Source organism: Ascaphus truei, chromosome 5, assembly GCF_040206685.1.
Source record: "Ascaphus truei isolate aAscTru1 chromosome 5, aAscTru1.hap1, whole genome shotgun sequence".
Classification (NCBI taxonomy): Eukaryota; Metazoa; Chordata; class Amphibia; order Anura; family Ascaphidae; genus Ascaphus; species Ascaphus truei.
The window spans coordinates 128,391,314-128,407,206 of NC_134487.1; the positions used below are offsets into that span (position 1 = coordinate 128,391,314).

General features: G+C 42.3%; 1 protein-coding gene across 1 annotated transcript in view; it reads left to right on the forward strand.

The window, feature by feature from the left end:
* Positions 1-15,893, forward strand: part of APAF1 (apoptotic peptidase activating factor 1) — a 60,108-nt gene that overhangs the window by 32,327 nt on the left and 11,888 nt on the right. Inside the window, exons 16-22 of the mRNA XM_075600708.1 lie at positions 13-138; positions 1,423-1,587; positions 2,592-2,717; positions 6,413-6,538; positions 7,314-7,433; positions 11,197-11,322; positions 15,057-15,182. Coding sequence (XP_075456823.1) covers positions 13-138; positions 1,423-1,587; positions 2,592-2,717; positions 6,413-6,538; positions 7,314-7,433; positions 11,197-11,322; positions 15,057-15,182 — 915 coding nt within the window. The remainder of the gene's footprint in view (positions 1-12; positions 139-1,422; positions 1,588-2,591; positions 2,718-6,412; positions 6,539-7,313; positions 7,434-11,196; positions 11,323-15,056; positions 15,183-15,893) is intronic.

Sequence of the window (15,893 nt, forward strand, 5' to 3'; positions counted from 1 at the left end):
TTTCATTTGCAGCTGTGGGATTCTGACAAGAAATATTCCAAGAACACGCTGATTGGTCACACAGATTATGTCAACCATTGCAGATTTTCACCTGATAATAAGTATTTGGCCAGTTGCTCAATGGATGGGACGTTAAAGGTAGTTATGTTTAACTATAATTCTGTTTGTATTGTTATGTTTAACCAAAAGGCTTTTACTTAAACGTCTACAGTTTTTGCTAGATACATCTTTACATTGTATCATTGGATAATATTTCACTGAAGTTTTTTGTTTGCCTTCCTCTGGATCAAAAAATACTGTAAGTACAAAGACAGGATAAGTATCTGTTTAAATTTTGCATAGGTTGAACTTCATGGACGTACAGTACGTCTTTTTTCAACCTCATCTGCTATGTAACTATGGTACATATTTATTAAGTGGGGCTGTTCCATAAGATACCTCCTCCCGTGGCTGAATGACAGTTTACACCCAATTATAAAGGTGTCTTCTGTCAGTGGAAGGTGTCTCACGGAATACCACCTCTCAGTGTGCATCTCACCACCAGTGAGTATCAAAGATCCACTGTCTGCAGTTAGAAAGCTATGAGTAGCATATTAGGGGACAGATAACCTCTTCACTGCTGCATGCCCCCCACATACATTACTTTGCCACAATGCATTTCCGCCAGCCAAAAAGTTAAAACAGCAACCTCCCCCACCCCTCCATCCAATTGTTTTCTTTTGAAGTAATATGTAGAATGTGCTTTATTTTATCATGTAAAGGTATATCACACATGTAGTCTTTACATCCAACTCAAAGGACGCTTTTAAATCAGGGGTAGCCAAAGCGACCCAATTAATTAGAGTGCCCTTCCATACCACCAAGGGAGTGAATAATTATCACAATACGGCGCTCAAAATAATTAGTGCACTTTAAGTGATTATAATAAAGCTTAATGCAATATTCAGTGCTCGTGAAAAATATATTAGATGATTGGTGTTGATAATACAAACGAATAGTTGAATGCTGCTGTGACCCAATGGTGGATTGCTTTCTCAATCCTGTGAAGTATCAGAAGTCCAAAATCGTAGGGAAGCACAAACACATGTGGAAACAAGAAAACAGATATCCAATAGTGCAGTATAGTCTAATATGTAAATGGATGTTGTCTCGTTAATTCTTATGAGTGGGGTAGTCACAAGTGAAGGATGATCTAAATACCACCAAGGGCCACATGAGCTGAATAAACCATATATATCAATTGGAAAGATGACAGCAACTGCACTCCTTTCTAATAAAGCTGCAGCCAATGATGGCAGCACTAAGCACACACATGTAATCAAACACTGCTGTGAATAAGAAGTTCGGAGAATATATACTGTTGTTCATAAGACGTCAATGTACATTTCTGGAAGTGATATTTATTTATTTCCCCCTCTGCAGCTTTGGGATGTGTCATCTGCTAATGAATATAAGTCTATTGATGTTAAAATGTTTTTCCACAATAAAGAGGGACCGCAGCATGATGTGGAGATATTGATGTTGAAATGTTGCTCTTGGTCAAATGATTGCACCAGAATTATGGTAACGGCACGAAATTTGCTGTATGTAAGTATTGCATTATTTTATTAATAATGTATTTAGCGGGCGGATCTAGATGTGGAACAAAATGAGATATTTATGCTAAGAAATCCCAAGATCCTTACTGGGTATGTGCTTGGCTTTCCTTATGCGCTGAGGCCTTTTAATAACATCGGGCTGTACTACAGAATAGTTTTGCTACCTTTTTGATTACAATTGTGTTCTATTATTTCTAAATTGATTTTTGTTTTTTTTTGTTTTTTTGTGGTTAATTGTATTTTTACTGGGGTCATAATGACACGGCATGCACATCAGTTTGGTGCATTTACCAGACTGACGATCTTAGATTTCATGACAGGCCTCTGGAAAGAAATACCTCTAATACTAGTCACTAACATGGCAATGTTTCTTCAGTTGAGGATGCAGCACAAGCGTTGCTGAATACTTATGCTCACACAGGGAGGATTGTTACTATTGGCCAAATTCATTCATAAGATAATTTTTCTAAGGGGTGAGAATTTCCTCTCGAATCAGGCCTTCCCACTTCAAAGTTCAGTACCTCTGCATTCGGTGGAATTGCTATCTGGCTCTGGATCACCCTGACATGTCCATCTAGACCTGGTTATGAAATTGTAATGGATAATGCAATAGTCGCAGCCCATGTTCGAAAGGAAGAGCCAGTTTGCACTTCCACATTATCGATCTTAATTTCAAAACCCGGTCTGGATTAACATCTCAGAATGATCAGGAGCCTGCTGGCAAATCTACCCACTTGTTTAGTAGTTCTCAATCCTCCCCTGGGGATCATCAGCCACCCCACATTTTAGGAGTTAGCAATGCATTTGCACGTTGATGAATGTACCTTATTTGTGCATTGACTGGGAGTTCCTGGGTAATCCAACAACATTCTTTGCCTGGCTCAGGACCCTGGGGAGAAGCTGGAGAACCCCTGCATGCTGCCTCCTTATACACAGCTTCATCTTTCCAAATGAGAGAATAAAAACACTCATCTGCATTTTCAATTGTCATAGATATTTGACGTGGAGACCAGTAACCTTTTATCTGAACTGGAGGCGTATCATCAGATCATCATCCTATACTGTGACATTTGTACAACCAATCAGATAGTGGCAATGGCTTTGTCACATTCAGTCCAGGTAAGAGTTGACCAATGTCTCTATACAACATTATCGTAACACCTATTATTCAATTACTGACAATACTTTATTTAGTATGTAACCCTCCCCATCTGGCTTCTAGGGAGATTACATCGGTGTACAATATTTGGCTACCCGGCTTAGGTTTCCTTGACTCAGGATGCTGTATTCAGGCGGCTGGGTGATGAGGTAGCAACGGTGAAAATAATGGGCGCCAGAAACTTTTATAGTACAAGATTAATCTTTATTCTTGTCCCCAGGCATGGACACACACACACACACACACACACACACACACACACAACAATGTTGTACTATATTCTCGTGTTTATTCATGAATACTGTGCTTCCTTAATTGCCACTCTTAACACTCAGAGGGAGGTATAGTTGCTTTAATGGTATTGGACCTGGCCTCCCTTGTCTTTTGGAGTAACTTCAGTTATACCCCATTTAAGCTGAGCCCTTACTGGAATCCTGGCCGGTCCATACAGGCTGAACCGAATACTGGTATGGATCTTCCGGTAGAGCCGATCCTACGACACCCGGGAACCCTCTATCTAAGGACCTCTGTGGCATGTTACGTTCCCTTCTCTTAGACCTGGTGGATGTCACTGGTCCTCTTCTGGGATCCTATCTTAAAGGGCACGGCCCCTATCTACAACATAATAAATAAGGGGGCCTGCTCTGTTCTATTACTTTATGAATACATCCCTATCCACTCTTCCCAAGGCTCCTCTCCTCTTGTCCTCTCAGAATCTGCCTCTCTAGAACCTTCCTCCTATCCTAAATACCCCATTGTGACGTCAGGATGCCTATTAATACAAGTTCTGCAGATTACAAACGTCCGAGTCTCACACACCACATTATAGCACCCACCCACCTCCCTGGGGCCCAGGTTAAAAGTTCAATCCTGGGCACCATGAAAACTGTCTGCTGGGATTCAAACTGGCTTCACCTGTTTCAGAGGCACTGACATTACCACTGAGCGACAGCAATCCTTCCGCCCATGTTACATACAATGTTTATAGTACAGTTCCAAAATGCGGGGAAATAGTTTCAGGCGAGGAGAATCCTGCTTGTGCAGCCAACACAACACAGACAAACAAATTCCTCAAAATGCAGGTCTCCTCTAGGACAGAGGTACAAAGTAGCGCTCTACTCACAAGTCACAATGCAATTCCCCATGTATTTATTATTCTCCATTTATTGTGACAACAAAGAACAGAGGAGGAACAGCCTCTGTTCTTGGCTGTTACAATAAATGAAGAATTGCATTATGAACTTGTGAGCAGAGCTCTACTTTGTACCGCTGTCCTAGAGGAGACCTGCATTTTGAAGAATTCATATACTATGTATATGCCATAGTATTTTTATATTTTTATTTATTGACTGGGCTTCTTTAACATGGTACGGTCATTGTAAATGTTATAAGGATAATTCCTGGATCAAAATCGCTGTCGGATTTTCTCCCACCCCGCTTCCCCCTTCCCCAGTTAAACTAGCAAACTAGCTTCTCCTTCCCCAAATAACAAAACCACATTGTTTTTGTTATGACCTGACCTGTGCTACTGTTTTTATGGCGATAATACATGAACACTTTCCAATAGGAATCCCTTCTGGATTACTATTGGACAGCCATTTATATCTCCATGTGAAAACCCGGAAGTAATACCGGTAACTTTATTGGTCAGTATCTCGGGAACAGGGTGGTCTAAATCAGGGGAGCGCAAACTTTTGTAGCTGCGCCCCCGTGCCTTACCTCCTATGCTGCTCGCGCCCTCCCCCCCCCCTCTTTACCTTGATGCGCCGTTCATGTGACATCACGTGACCCGCAGTGTCATTTGACGCGTGTCATGTGACATGACCCCGCGGCGTAATTTGACGCCGCGTTGCCATGAAGACGAGTGACGCCAGCAGAGTCGAGGTAAGTTTAGAGTTGCAGAGGCCTCACGCGATCCCCCGGCATTTCATTTAAATGCCTCGGGGGGGAAAGCGCGGGGCCTCTGCAACCATCTAGACAAATTCAGCGCCCCCTACTTTGCACAGCGTGGGTCTCAATAATAAGGCGGTTCGTCTCCGGAGAACCCCTGCTTTCCAGCGTGTAAAAACAAAAACAAATGAGGGTTGGTAAAAGCGGGTCTTAGTCAAATAATTGAGGGAATCTTTCTAGGATATTTAGGATATATGGCTGTTTTAAGTACGAGTCCCGAACAAAAATATTGTGTGTCATATAATTTAGGATATTCTTTGTGGTGCAGTAAATTAGGCTTTCCAGATGATGACTAGTTTTATGCAGTGCTTTACAGAGACATTTTGCAGGTCCCTGCACCATGGAGCTTACAATCTATGTTTTTGGTGCCTGAGGCACAGGGAGATAAAGTGACTTGCCCAAGGTCACAAGGAGCCGACCTTGACCAGGAATTGAACCCCTGCTTTACACTCAGTGCCTGTCAGTGTCTTTACTCACTGAGCCACTCCTTAAAATCAAAACCAATTGAACCTTAGGGCCGTTCTATACAGCATGTGGCCGTGCGGCCGCGCGTTCCTATGCGAACGCACGTGCACGTGCCGCATGCTTTCCGTGTATATAGAGCCTGGAGCTGCAGGTAAGTGTGTATGCGTGTATGTGTGTGTATATGTTGTGTGAGTGTAAGTGTAAGGGGAGTGTAAGTAAGATGTCTTTAAATTAAAAAAAAAAAAGTTTAATATTTTTTTTTTTTGTGTGTGCATTTATTTACCCTCCCCCCCCCACACACACATCCACACACACACATCCATACAAACACGCATACATACATACATACACACATACACACATACATACATACACACATACACACCAATACATACATTTGAGCGCAGGCAGCGGCGCGAAAAGATGAATTTCTTCATCTTCGCCGCTGTCTGTTGGCTCCCCTCTCCCTGCCGTGCGCGCGGCACATCTATAGAAAGGCTGACTAACGTCAGCCAACTAAAAATCCGCGCGCACGGCGTAGCACACACCCGGCACTATAGAATGTGCTTTATGTACCACACATACCAATTATGCAGGGCTTCCAAAGCACACTCGTGCAGTTTAAATTATGCAGTCCCAAATATAAGTGATTTGGGGAGAGGGCTTGCATGTTTTGATAAAGCAAATCACAATGAGGTTAGCAACCACAGACCAGGGATAGAAGAAAATGGGTCCTTCACATTGGAACATACACACTATTGTGAATAGGTTTATTCATTCCAGGCTGAAATTCATCTGGCAGCCCTGACTATATTTTTATACCCTTTTTACCAAAGCATGTTAACAATAATTCTAGTATATATAGGACTGCACCATTTTATACAGAGAATGTTAAATACAGTACAGTGACAGATCGTCATATGTATTGTTATGTGGTTCCATACACTCCTGTATATAACAAGCTAAACTTGAGTGAAGTATTGCCAGCGAGTGGCTTGTGTGCTGTTAGACGTGGTTTAATTTACTCCCAAAGTGCTAGCTGACACCTCTAGCAGTAAATAATGTGAAATAATATAAGTTGTTAAAAATATACATGTATAATGCATTTTTGGGAGTATGCGTTCCCCCCCCTTCCCCCCCTTCCCCCCCCCCCCCCCCCACCATTACTAATATTGTTAAAGACACTGGAAAAACAACGTGTAAGCTGCTTTGTAGCTGTATTGTATCTGTTTCTCTTTAGCTGTGGAACATAGACTCCAGCATGAAGATAGCTGACTTTAGTGCACATTTGAGCTGGGTTCATTGTGTCCGATTTTCCCCAGAGGGATCCTCATTCCTGACCTCTTCTGATGACCAGACTGTGAAGGTGCGTTACTTCAAGCATGTCTTTTCTAGGTTACAAATTGTGCTTTGCAACAGTTGTTCAGCACTTTAGCATATGTTTACTATACGTGTACAAGTGTTTACATAGTTCTTAATAGCCACTGATTCAACACAATTTGATTAGAAATTTCCCTTCATAGTAAGCATGCATTATAAATATTCTCTGTCTCTCTTGGTTTATGAATGATTGAACCATGTAATGTTTCCCTCATGTCAAAGGAGTATGAAAGAATATAACAATTCATGAACAAAGACAATCATTGTTATATTGAAGCGAGAGAAAAGAAAATAGAGGTGACAGAATGTTTTTTTGGGCAATGTGTCAAATAGCAAATGTGGCTCGTCATTGAATCTCGCTGCAGGAGGAGCTGGGATTGTTATAGTTCTGTTTCAGAGATATATGACTGTAAAGTGATTTCCTCCCAAACCCGCTCCCCCCCTCCCCCCTCCCCCTCTCCCCTCCTCACCCTCCCCCTCCGTGTCACCCTTATCAACTGCTTTTTATTCTGCGATGTATACAGCAAACGGGACAAATGTGGATATTAGAATATATTGCATGTTTGTAGAAAAACATTTTTTTGTTCTTTCAACTAAGTGGTTTATTGAATAAGTCCCAAAGCAGCCGATCGTGCAGCGAACTGACGAAAACTCCCGTTGACGTAAACTGAATAAGCCCCCAAGGGTTTGCCCCTGCTGTTTTCTCAAACATTTTGTTACCAAGCATTTAACAGTGTGTTTGTTTCACTTAAAATAAACAGATTTGGGAAACAAACAAAGTGTGCAAACCATCAGATACAATGTTAAAGCGTGACTTTGATGTGGCATTCCGTGGTGAAGAAGTATTTGTGCTGGCACCTGACAAAGGAGACCGTTTACTTGTAAGTAATTGTCCTATACAAACTGGTACAGCGGCTCCATGCAGAGCAGCAGGATGTTGGAGTCCTGGGGATTTAAGTCTTGTGATCACTTTGGCCGAGATCCACAAAAGGGTGGTAAAGTTGCTCACGCTGTTACTCCCATTGATAAAAATGGAAGTAAATGCGTGCCAACGCTTAGCACCCTTTTGTGGATCTGGGTCTTAGTGGGTTTTTTATGATCGTCCAACTGAAGATCCTGAAAGACAAATTTGTTATCCATGTTTTTGTTTCCATTACTTCAGATTTTTTTTAATACAATAAATGAAGTGTGTGTATATGTATATATGTATGTATAAAAGCTAAAAAGTATATGTATGTATAAAAGCTAAAAGCTGTGTTTAAAACAGCATGCATTGGCTTGAGGATTTGCTTGTGTAATACGAGCTTGAGACAAAAGGTGGCACTGAGTGCTCATTTGCATGTCATTTCCCAGAATCCCTTGCTGCAGTGGAAGCGCTGTATGCTGGGCGATAATGGGGAAAGACAGGGTTGCAGACCTGTCTAAGACATACAAATGAACATACAGTAATATTTACAGTTGATATATATATATATATATATATATATTATTGAGGCAAAAAGTGACACTGTGTGCTCATTTGCATGTCATTTCCCAGAATCCCTTGCTGCAGTGGAAGTGCTGTATGCTGGGTGATAATGGGGAAAGGCGGGGTTGCAGACCTGCCTAAGACATGCAGATGAGCATACAGCTATATTTGCATATTTGCTTTCCTGTGGAGGGTTTTTGTCACTTTTTTTACTCACCATAACTTAACTCAGTATTATGGTTTGGCCTATCCCATAAGCCTCTCTTGCATCCCAGTAAAATCAACCCCACACTGATGAGACCCATCAAGGTCGAAACAGCTGTCTGTGGGTGGTTTTCTGGGTATGCACCTTAACCCTGGCTGTGCTCAAAGCTGTGACCATGCAGCAAGCTTAAGCCTATAGGGAACCATGTTAAAAATGGTTATTGAGGCAAAAAGTGACACTGTGTGCTCATTTGCATGTCATTTCCCAGAATCCCTTGCTGCAGTGGAAGTGCTGTATGCTGGGTGATAATGGGGAAAGGCGGGGTTGCAGACCTGCCTAAGACATGCAGATGAGCATACAGCTATATTTGCATATATATATATATATATATATATATAAAAGAACGACCTAGGTGCAAATATGCAGGGAGAGAGAAAAAAAGAAGAACATCATAGGGCAGTATATCTGAGCAATTCAGGTGTTAGATGGTAAGGTATGCACTTACATTTATCAGCCTTTAATCCACTCTGGGATTCAGGAACTCAGCTTCCAACGTTGGTCTGTCTCTCTCTGTGGTCTTTGTGTCCTCAGGATCATTGGTTACACAGCAATCACAATGTATATGTTACCGGAAAGTACCTGGCAGATGGATGGGTCTCGCAGAAGGAATAGGTAGGGAATAAAAAGGAAGAACATGGATAGTGTAAAACCTTTTTAATAAATTATAACTAAAAACAAAAAATACGTATTAAACTCACATGCTGTGAATTGAATACAAGCAGTTGAGAGTAAAAAAAGCGAGTCTCTCACACTCGATATTGGAGAACGCCGGTTACCAGCACTGTTCGCTCGTGTGGTTACTTCCTCATCACGTGGCCCATCGCGAGATTTTGTCTCTGAAATTCGATGATGCACTGCATTGGCTCCGTTGTGAGGACTCAATCTGCTGCCCCTGACGAAGCCGAAGTGGAGAAACGCGTAGGGCAAGCGCTTTCAGGAGCAGTTGGAGACACGCTGAAAGATTGATTCCTCACAACGGAGGACAGATAGTGCCAAGACAGCAAGGGAGATAATACTCAGCTGTAGCTAAATAGCAGAAGGAGTCAGTCCTCAATAGTCCTCAGTAGTTATAATTGTGTTCCAACGCTTGCTCATGGAAAGATTGAAAAAGTCCATAGTGCTGCATCAGGTAATGAAAGGTCACGCCAAACAAATCACATAAAGCTGTACATTGCAGACACTCTACGCATTTCACCCGTCGGTGGGCTTCTTCCCGGAGTGATTAAAAACAAGTGAAGGCGAGCCAGTATATATATATATATATATAGGGAACCATGTTAAAAATGTTTTTTGAAGCAAAAAGTGGCACTGCGTGCTCATTTGCATGTAATTTCCCAGAATCCCTTGCTGCAGTGGAAGTGCTGTGTGCTGGGTGATAATGGTGAAGGGCGGGGTTGCAGACCTGCCTTAGACATGCAGATGAGCATACAGCTATATTTACATATTTATATATATATATGAAAAAGAGAGGCGCATGCCACATATGGTAATTCTGCGCAAAAAGTATTCTCATTAATAGTAGTTTTAAAAAAGCACACTCACAAGTGTAGCTAGAACAAAAGCATGTAGAGTCAGTCAATCTCATAAGAGATGATACTAATCTGGAACAACTTGTGCCTCCGCCAGGAATCACCATGGAACCTCAGCAACCAGTGTAGAAACAGATGTCCTTGATATGAACTCCTCCAGAATAACAAGAAGGCAATGGATAGTGTCAATTGCCCTCCTATTTTCTGCCAACACAAAATAATGTACAAATCTATGGGCAATTCCCTCTCCCAGAATGCCCTTCACCTTCAGCTTGCTATCCCCATTATGAACTCCACGGATAGTCAACTTTCGATAGTTAACTTCAAAATTAGCAATTAACTAGTTCCTTTTTTTTTTTTTTTTTCCATTTAATGCAATTTTCTCTTGTTAACAGATTTTATTTTTCTTGGACTAAAATGTTAAGGGCTTTTCATTTTCTCACATCAAACTAAAACCTTCAGAATTTCTCCCAAATGTTTTTTATTTGTAATTCTTTTTTATTTGAGCCCCCTGTGCTGAAGTAGGGAACACAGGGGGGGGGGGGGGTTAGTAAGTCAAATACTGTATAGACTTAAGTCTCCTGCAGCATCAGAATCAGTGTATTCACATGTTGCTCAATTTATGAAAAAGATTTACCATTTTTTTAATCCTTTCTCCTCATTGCACTTGCGAGAAGATTTTCATACAAATATCCGAATCTTCAGAACAGTCACATTTAAGCAGTCAGACCATGGGTGGGCAACGCCAGTCCTCTAGGACCACTAACAGGTCAGGTTTTCAGGATATCCCTGCTTCAGCACTGTTGGCTCAATCAGTGGCTCCCTGCTTCAGCACAGATGGCTCAATCAGTGGCTCAGCCTTCGACTAAGCCACTGATTGAGCCCCCTGTGCTGAAGCAGGGAGCCACTGATTGAGCCACCTGTGCTGAAGCAGGGATATCCAGGAAACCTGACAGGTTGGTGGCCCTTGAGTACTGGAGTTGCCCACCCCCGAGTCCGACAATGAGATGCGACATGCACAGTAATACTCGTGGCTGGTTCATTAAATGACAGGGAGGCAGGCTGGTGCGGAAGCCTCTCGATCACGTGTTGTGCTTCAGCAAAGGGATCACCAGATGTCATGTGACTTTAACAGGGAAAGAATATGGCGAAAACATTTTTTTGCACTGCACTAAACTTTTGGTGTACCACCAAATGCAGCGATGTGGAGCATCTGGCCTCGTGTGGAGAAATGCGTCAAACATACATTTATTACATGACAATACCTCATAAGTAAGGTGATCTCTGTCATATAACGAATATGATGTCAGGAATGTGCAATTATTTACTGGTTCTGGTGCCCTGTGTAACTAGTTATTGTAATCATTATTATATTACTTCAGTTGATCAATGGGAGGACTGGAGATGTGGTGTGTGAGACCAATGCACAGGAATCATGCATCACGTGCTGCTGTCTCAGTGGCGATCTGCGTTTTGCAGCCATTGGAGAGGAAGATGGCGTTGTGAAGGTAACCCTGATTTTATGAGAGGGGGATAAGCCATACTTTCATTACAGTGGCAATATCTCCATCTGCATTAGCCCAATTGAACCTGAATAATGACACACACAGATGTTGAACCTTGATGTTTCTGCATCCAGTTATTTCCCCTTACATGGATTTTGCAATTTAGAGGAGGGATTACAGAAAAAGGTTGGAGTTGAATTTCACACACTGTTATTGGAAGTGTAAAGTGTTACCGCTCACATACTGTACATTTCACTACCTCACCGACAGATGTATTGTGCACCTCAATGCACTTTCCAAAAGCTCTATACATCCTGTATGCACATCATCAGTATTCATAGGCAGGATCAAGCAATAGCAAGTTAGCTCAAACCTAAAGCATTTTCAATACAGTAAATAAGTACATATACTGTACAGTTCAACAAAGTCAAGTAGAAATGTAGCATTTGAATTGGAAGCTGAAACGTATTCCTTCATAAAAAGAGACTCGTTTTGGAGGACAAGGAGATATAGGCGAAAGAAAAACCCTGTCAAAAGGATGTCTCCTATGGTGGAGAGATAGGCAGGAAGGCCCCAAATTACGAGCACTCAATTACCCTATCTTGGCAAATATGCGCGTCAATAATAGATAGACTGTACAGGTAGACTGTATCTGGAGTAAGGCTGTATCTGGTGCTGTGTTTACCCTTTGAAAAAGCTGAGGTGAAACGTACGTCAGGGTAGGTGTCACTTTGACGTCACGCATTGTGTGACATGTACTCCGTCAATCGTATACACGGGCATCTACAGCTGCTTTACAGCGGTCTCAATGCAGAACCTCTTGGTTCCTGTTCGCTATTTTCTCTAGCAGTTTAATCTCGGCGGTGTCAGGACCGTACCCAGGGGTAGGTCAGCCGAAGTTGATAGACTTACATCTCCATTTTTTCCCTCTACCCTACCCTCCCTTTAACATGTAGGGTTATGTATGTAGGGTGAGTTTTTTAATTGTGTACTGGTCGGTTTCTGGCACCTTACCGGAGATTCCTTTACTGCACGTTCCTCCGTGCGGAGGCACCCCTGCCAGTCCTCGGACCTCCATAAGGTACTGCACATGCAAAGGGGCTGCTGCCAAGCAGGAATTGCAGCTCACAAGAAGCCGTGCAACCCTTGTTAACTGAGCCTACTGACTGGCAAGCTAACGCGGCAGCTGTCCCTGTTTAGTCAGATACTATATTATACTATTTACAATTCTTTGATAATAGGCGAGGGCACACAATTGGGCCTCAGGGTTTGCCCCATCTTTGGTGGCAACACCTGTATCTATTTGTTTCCTATTCATTGCTATTTCCCTAACGCACCCCAATTATCCATTTGGCAGAGCGGCTGGAGCCCTTTTGTTCCCGATGTATTCATGGAATTGATTTTAATTTGTGCTTTTACATTTGCTCACTTATCCACTACATATCCACCTGGGACAGTCACATGTCCAGCTCTAGGGCAACACGGTACCAGATACAGCCTTACTCCAGATACTGTGTGACGCAGCCTATCTATTACTGACGCACATATTTGCCAAGCATAGGGTAACTGAGTGCTTGTAATTTGGGGCCTTCCTATCTCCCCACCATAGGAGACATCCTTTTGACGGCGCTTTTTTTCGCTCATACCTGTTCCCCTAGTGCACGACCTTTACTTACACTGACATTTCAAGGTCGAGTGGGTATCACACCTTCATTTTGTGTGACAAGGAGATATATATATGTATATATATTTCATTCATTGTTTTTCCTGCAACACAATGCAAAGTGTTAAATAAGGAACAGTGTTTTGTATGCTGGTTACGCCGAGTTGCAAAGGTAGGCTGGCCATTTCATTCCACACTAGTATAGACAGCTGAATCACCATCAGTCATTCCAACAGCACTTCGAACAGTTTTCAAAAGGCAACTGCAAAAATGATAAAATGACCGGTGCATATGTACCTGGTATTAGCTAATGTACCGTATCTTGATATCTGAACTGAATGAACTAATAGCAGCAGGGTCCTAAAAATACAGGGCAGGTTTTATTTCAGGCCATCACAAAAGCCCATTAGACCTGCCGCTGTGGGAAAGCATGTTCCTGGATTGCTACAGAGCTTGCCACTGTGTTCTCAGATCATCTCAATTAGAAGACAAAAGGTTTTGCAGAACTATACAAAATCCATTCTACTGCAATAATGCCTCTCAGCCACACAGGTGTCGCCGTGTCACACTGCCTCATTTTGTTTCTGATCATCTGGTAAAATGTAAATAAATGTCACTGGAATGGAAAATTGAGCAGGGACAATAGCCTCCTGCTTAGCAAATAAACGTTCCTTTCTTGCAATGGTTTCTAATTGCATTTAAAGCCCTGGTTTTACATGACGGCGGGGGACCTTTTCCCCTGCCATAATCTTCCATTTCAGCTACTTTATTTTCAATAACTAATTTGTTCATTCCTTTGCAATAATAGCAATGTGTATTTTAAGGATAATGTCGTTGGAATATAAAGCAGGGCTAATTCGAGAACACAGAAGACTGGGAACTATTGCAACCATGTTACAGTAGGACTCGAACACATCATTTTTTATTAAAATCCTGTTTGTCTGCTGTTCTGATTTAGTTTTATAACTTTATGCGGCCAGATTGTCTAAAATAAAGCTTTTCTGTTAATTGGAGGCTTTTCGGTTTCACTTCTACATCTATTAGTGACCATAACATGTGACAAGTAAAGAAGGGTGGGTGGCCGGCCTGGTCCTACCTTCCATGTGCAACAAAGGAGGGAGGGGGAGTACAGTAGGTGGGAAGATGCCTCTTATTGGACTAACAAGTGGTTGATATGTGACAAGTTTTCGAACCTCTCGGTGCCATACCCCAGCGGTGCGCAAACAGGGGGGCGCTGCAGTTATAGGGGTCCCTCGCTCTCCCCCCTACCCCCCCCAGGCATTTAAATTACATGCTGGGGGACCGCACGAGGCCTCTATAATACACTTCCCTTCCTGTGACGTGTTGTCCTGGTAACCCAACGTCAAATTACGCCGCGTAGTCACGTGACGTCTCCGGAGTCGAGCGGGGGGACAGGGGGTGCGAGGCGCCGAGGAGAGCAGGCAGGGGTGCGCACGGTGAAGAGTTTGCGCACCCCTTCCATACCCGATGAAGGACCCTGAGAGGTTTGTAAGCTTATAACATATCAACTACTTGTTGATCCAATAAAAGGTATCATACCACCTACTCCCTCTCCTTTGTTACTACATTACATATGACGTGGCACCAATGGATATAAAGTGGATTATTGTAATAAAAAGTCTTATTTAGATTTACTCAGCATATCATGCATTCACAATTACATGGTATATCTAGGGATTCCGGTTTTAGGTTTTAACCGAAAAAACACCACCGTCTGATCATCTTGCACATTTGGTTAAAACCGATTAACACCGTAAATGAAGCATCCTTTCCTATTAAATTCCACCTCTTTTGGTAGCCCGTCCACAGGCAGGAGAAGCCAGCATCACGGGGCGTAAGGAAACTGAAAATAAGTGCACCGACAAACACCAAGTTCAAATGCGTGTCATTTTTTAAATTCAATTGTTAGCTGTGTAGCTATGATAAACATGGATATTTTTTTTAATAAAATGAAAACAACGGATAACAAAAAATAAACACTGGTTTTATGAAAAAAATAAACACAGGAAGCCTAGGTATGAATAACACCTCCACTGTTTAATCTTTGTGACAGGTTTTGGATTTATCCAGTGGCAAAGACCTGAAGTGCCTGACGGGTCACAGTCACACTGTGCAGCATTGCCAGTTCTCTGCGGATGGACAATACCTTATTTCATGCTCTGATGATTCTACAATTAGGGTGAGTGTGTCTCCCTCTCTCCATTTTATATTCTACACATACCCCTGTGCCGCCGACAGCAGTATAGTAACCTACGCTGAACTTGATGGCCAGATGTCTTTTTTTCAACCTCATCTACTATGAACAATGTTCAGTGTATTTCTTTTCTGGGACACAATAAGTTGTCCGGGGTCCTATTCATTAAGCTGTGATAAGATCAGTGCGAAATCGCCCAATAAAGGAATAGTCTCATCATAAGGATTCTATATCCCAAAACATTGCTACTTTTAAAAACAGGAGGATTTGGGTTGTATCTCATAATCCTAACAGAACTCGGGAGGTCACTCTGAAAGGTGCAGACTCGCCAAATTGAACTCATGACAGTAATATATTTAAAGGGTTGATATGATTAATCATCAAGTAACAAACAACAAAAAAACAGATTATTGTAAGAATATTTTTTCATAGTTCAACCTGTAATTATTAGTAACAGTTAGGGGGTCTGTCAGTAAAGAGGAAACTGTGTTATGACGCACGTCTCCGTTTTTTTTGGAGTAGAGTTGCATCATATATAAGAACAGTTTCCTATATCAGATTTGGGAAATTTGTTGGTGTAAGTAAGGCTGAGGCCCCGCTGCCTCAGTCAGCGCGCCCGCACTGCATGCAGGCGGCGCACTGAGAGGCAATTGACCGCTACCTGCGGTCTGTAGGGAGCCGGAGCGGGGGAGGCGT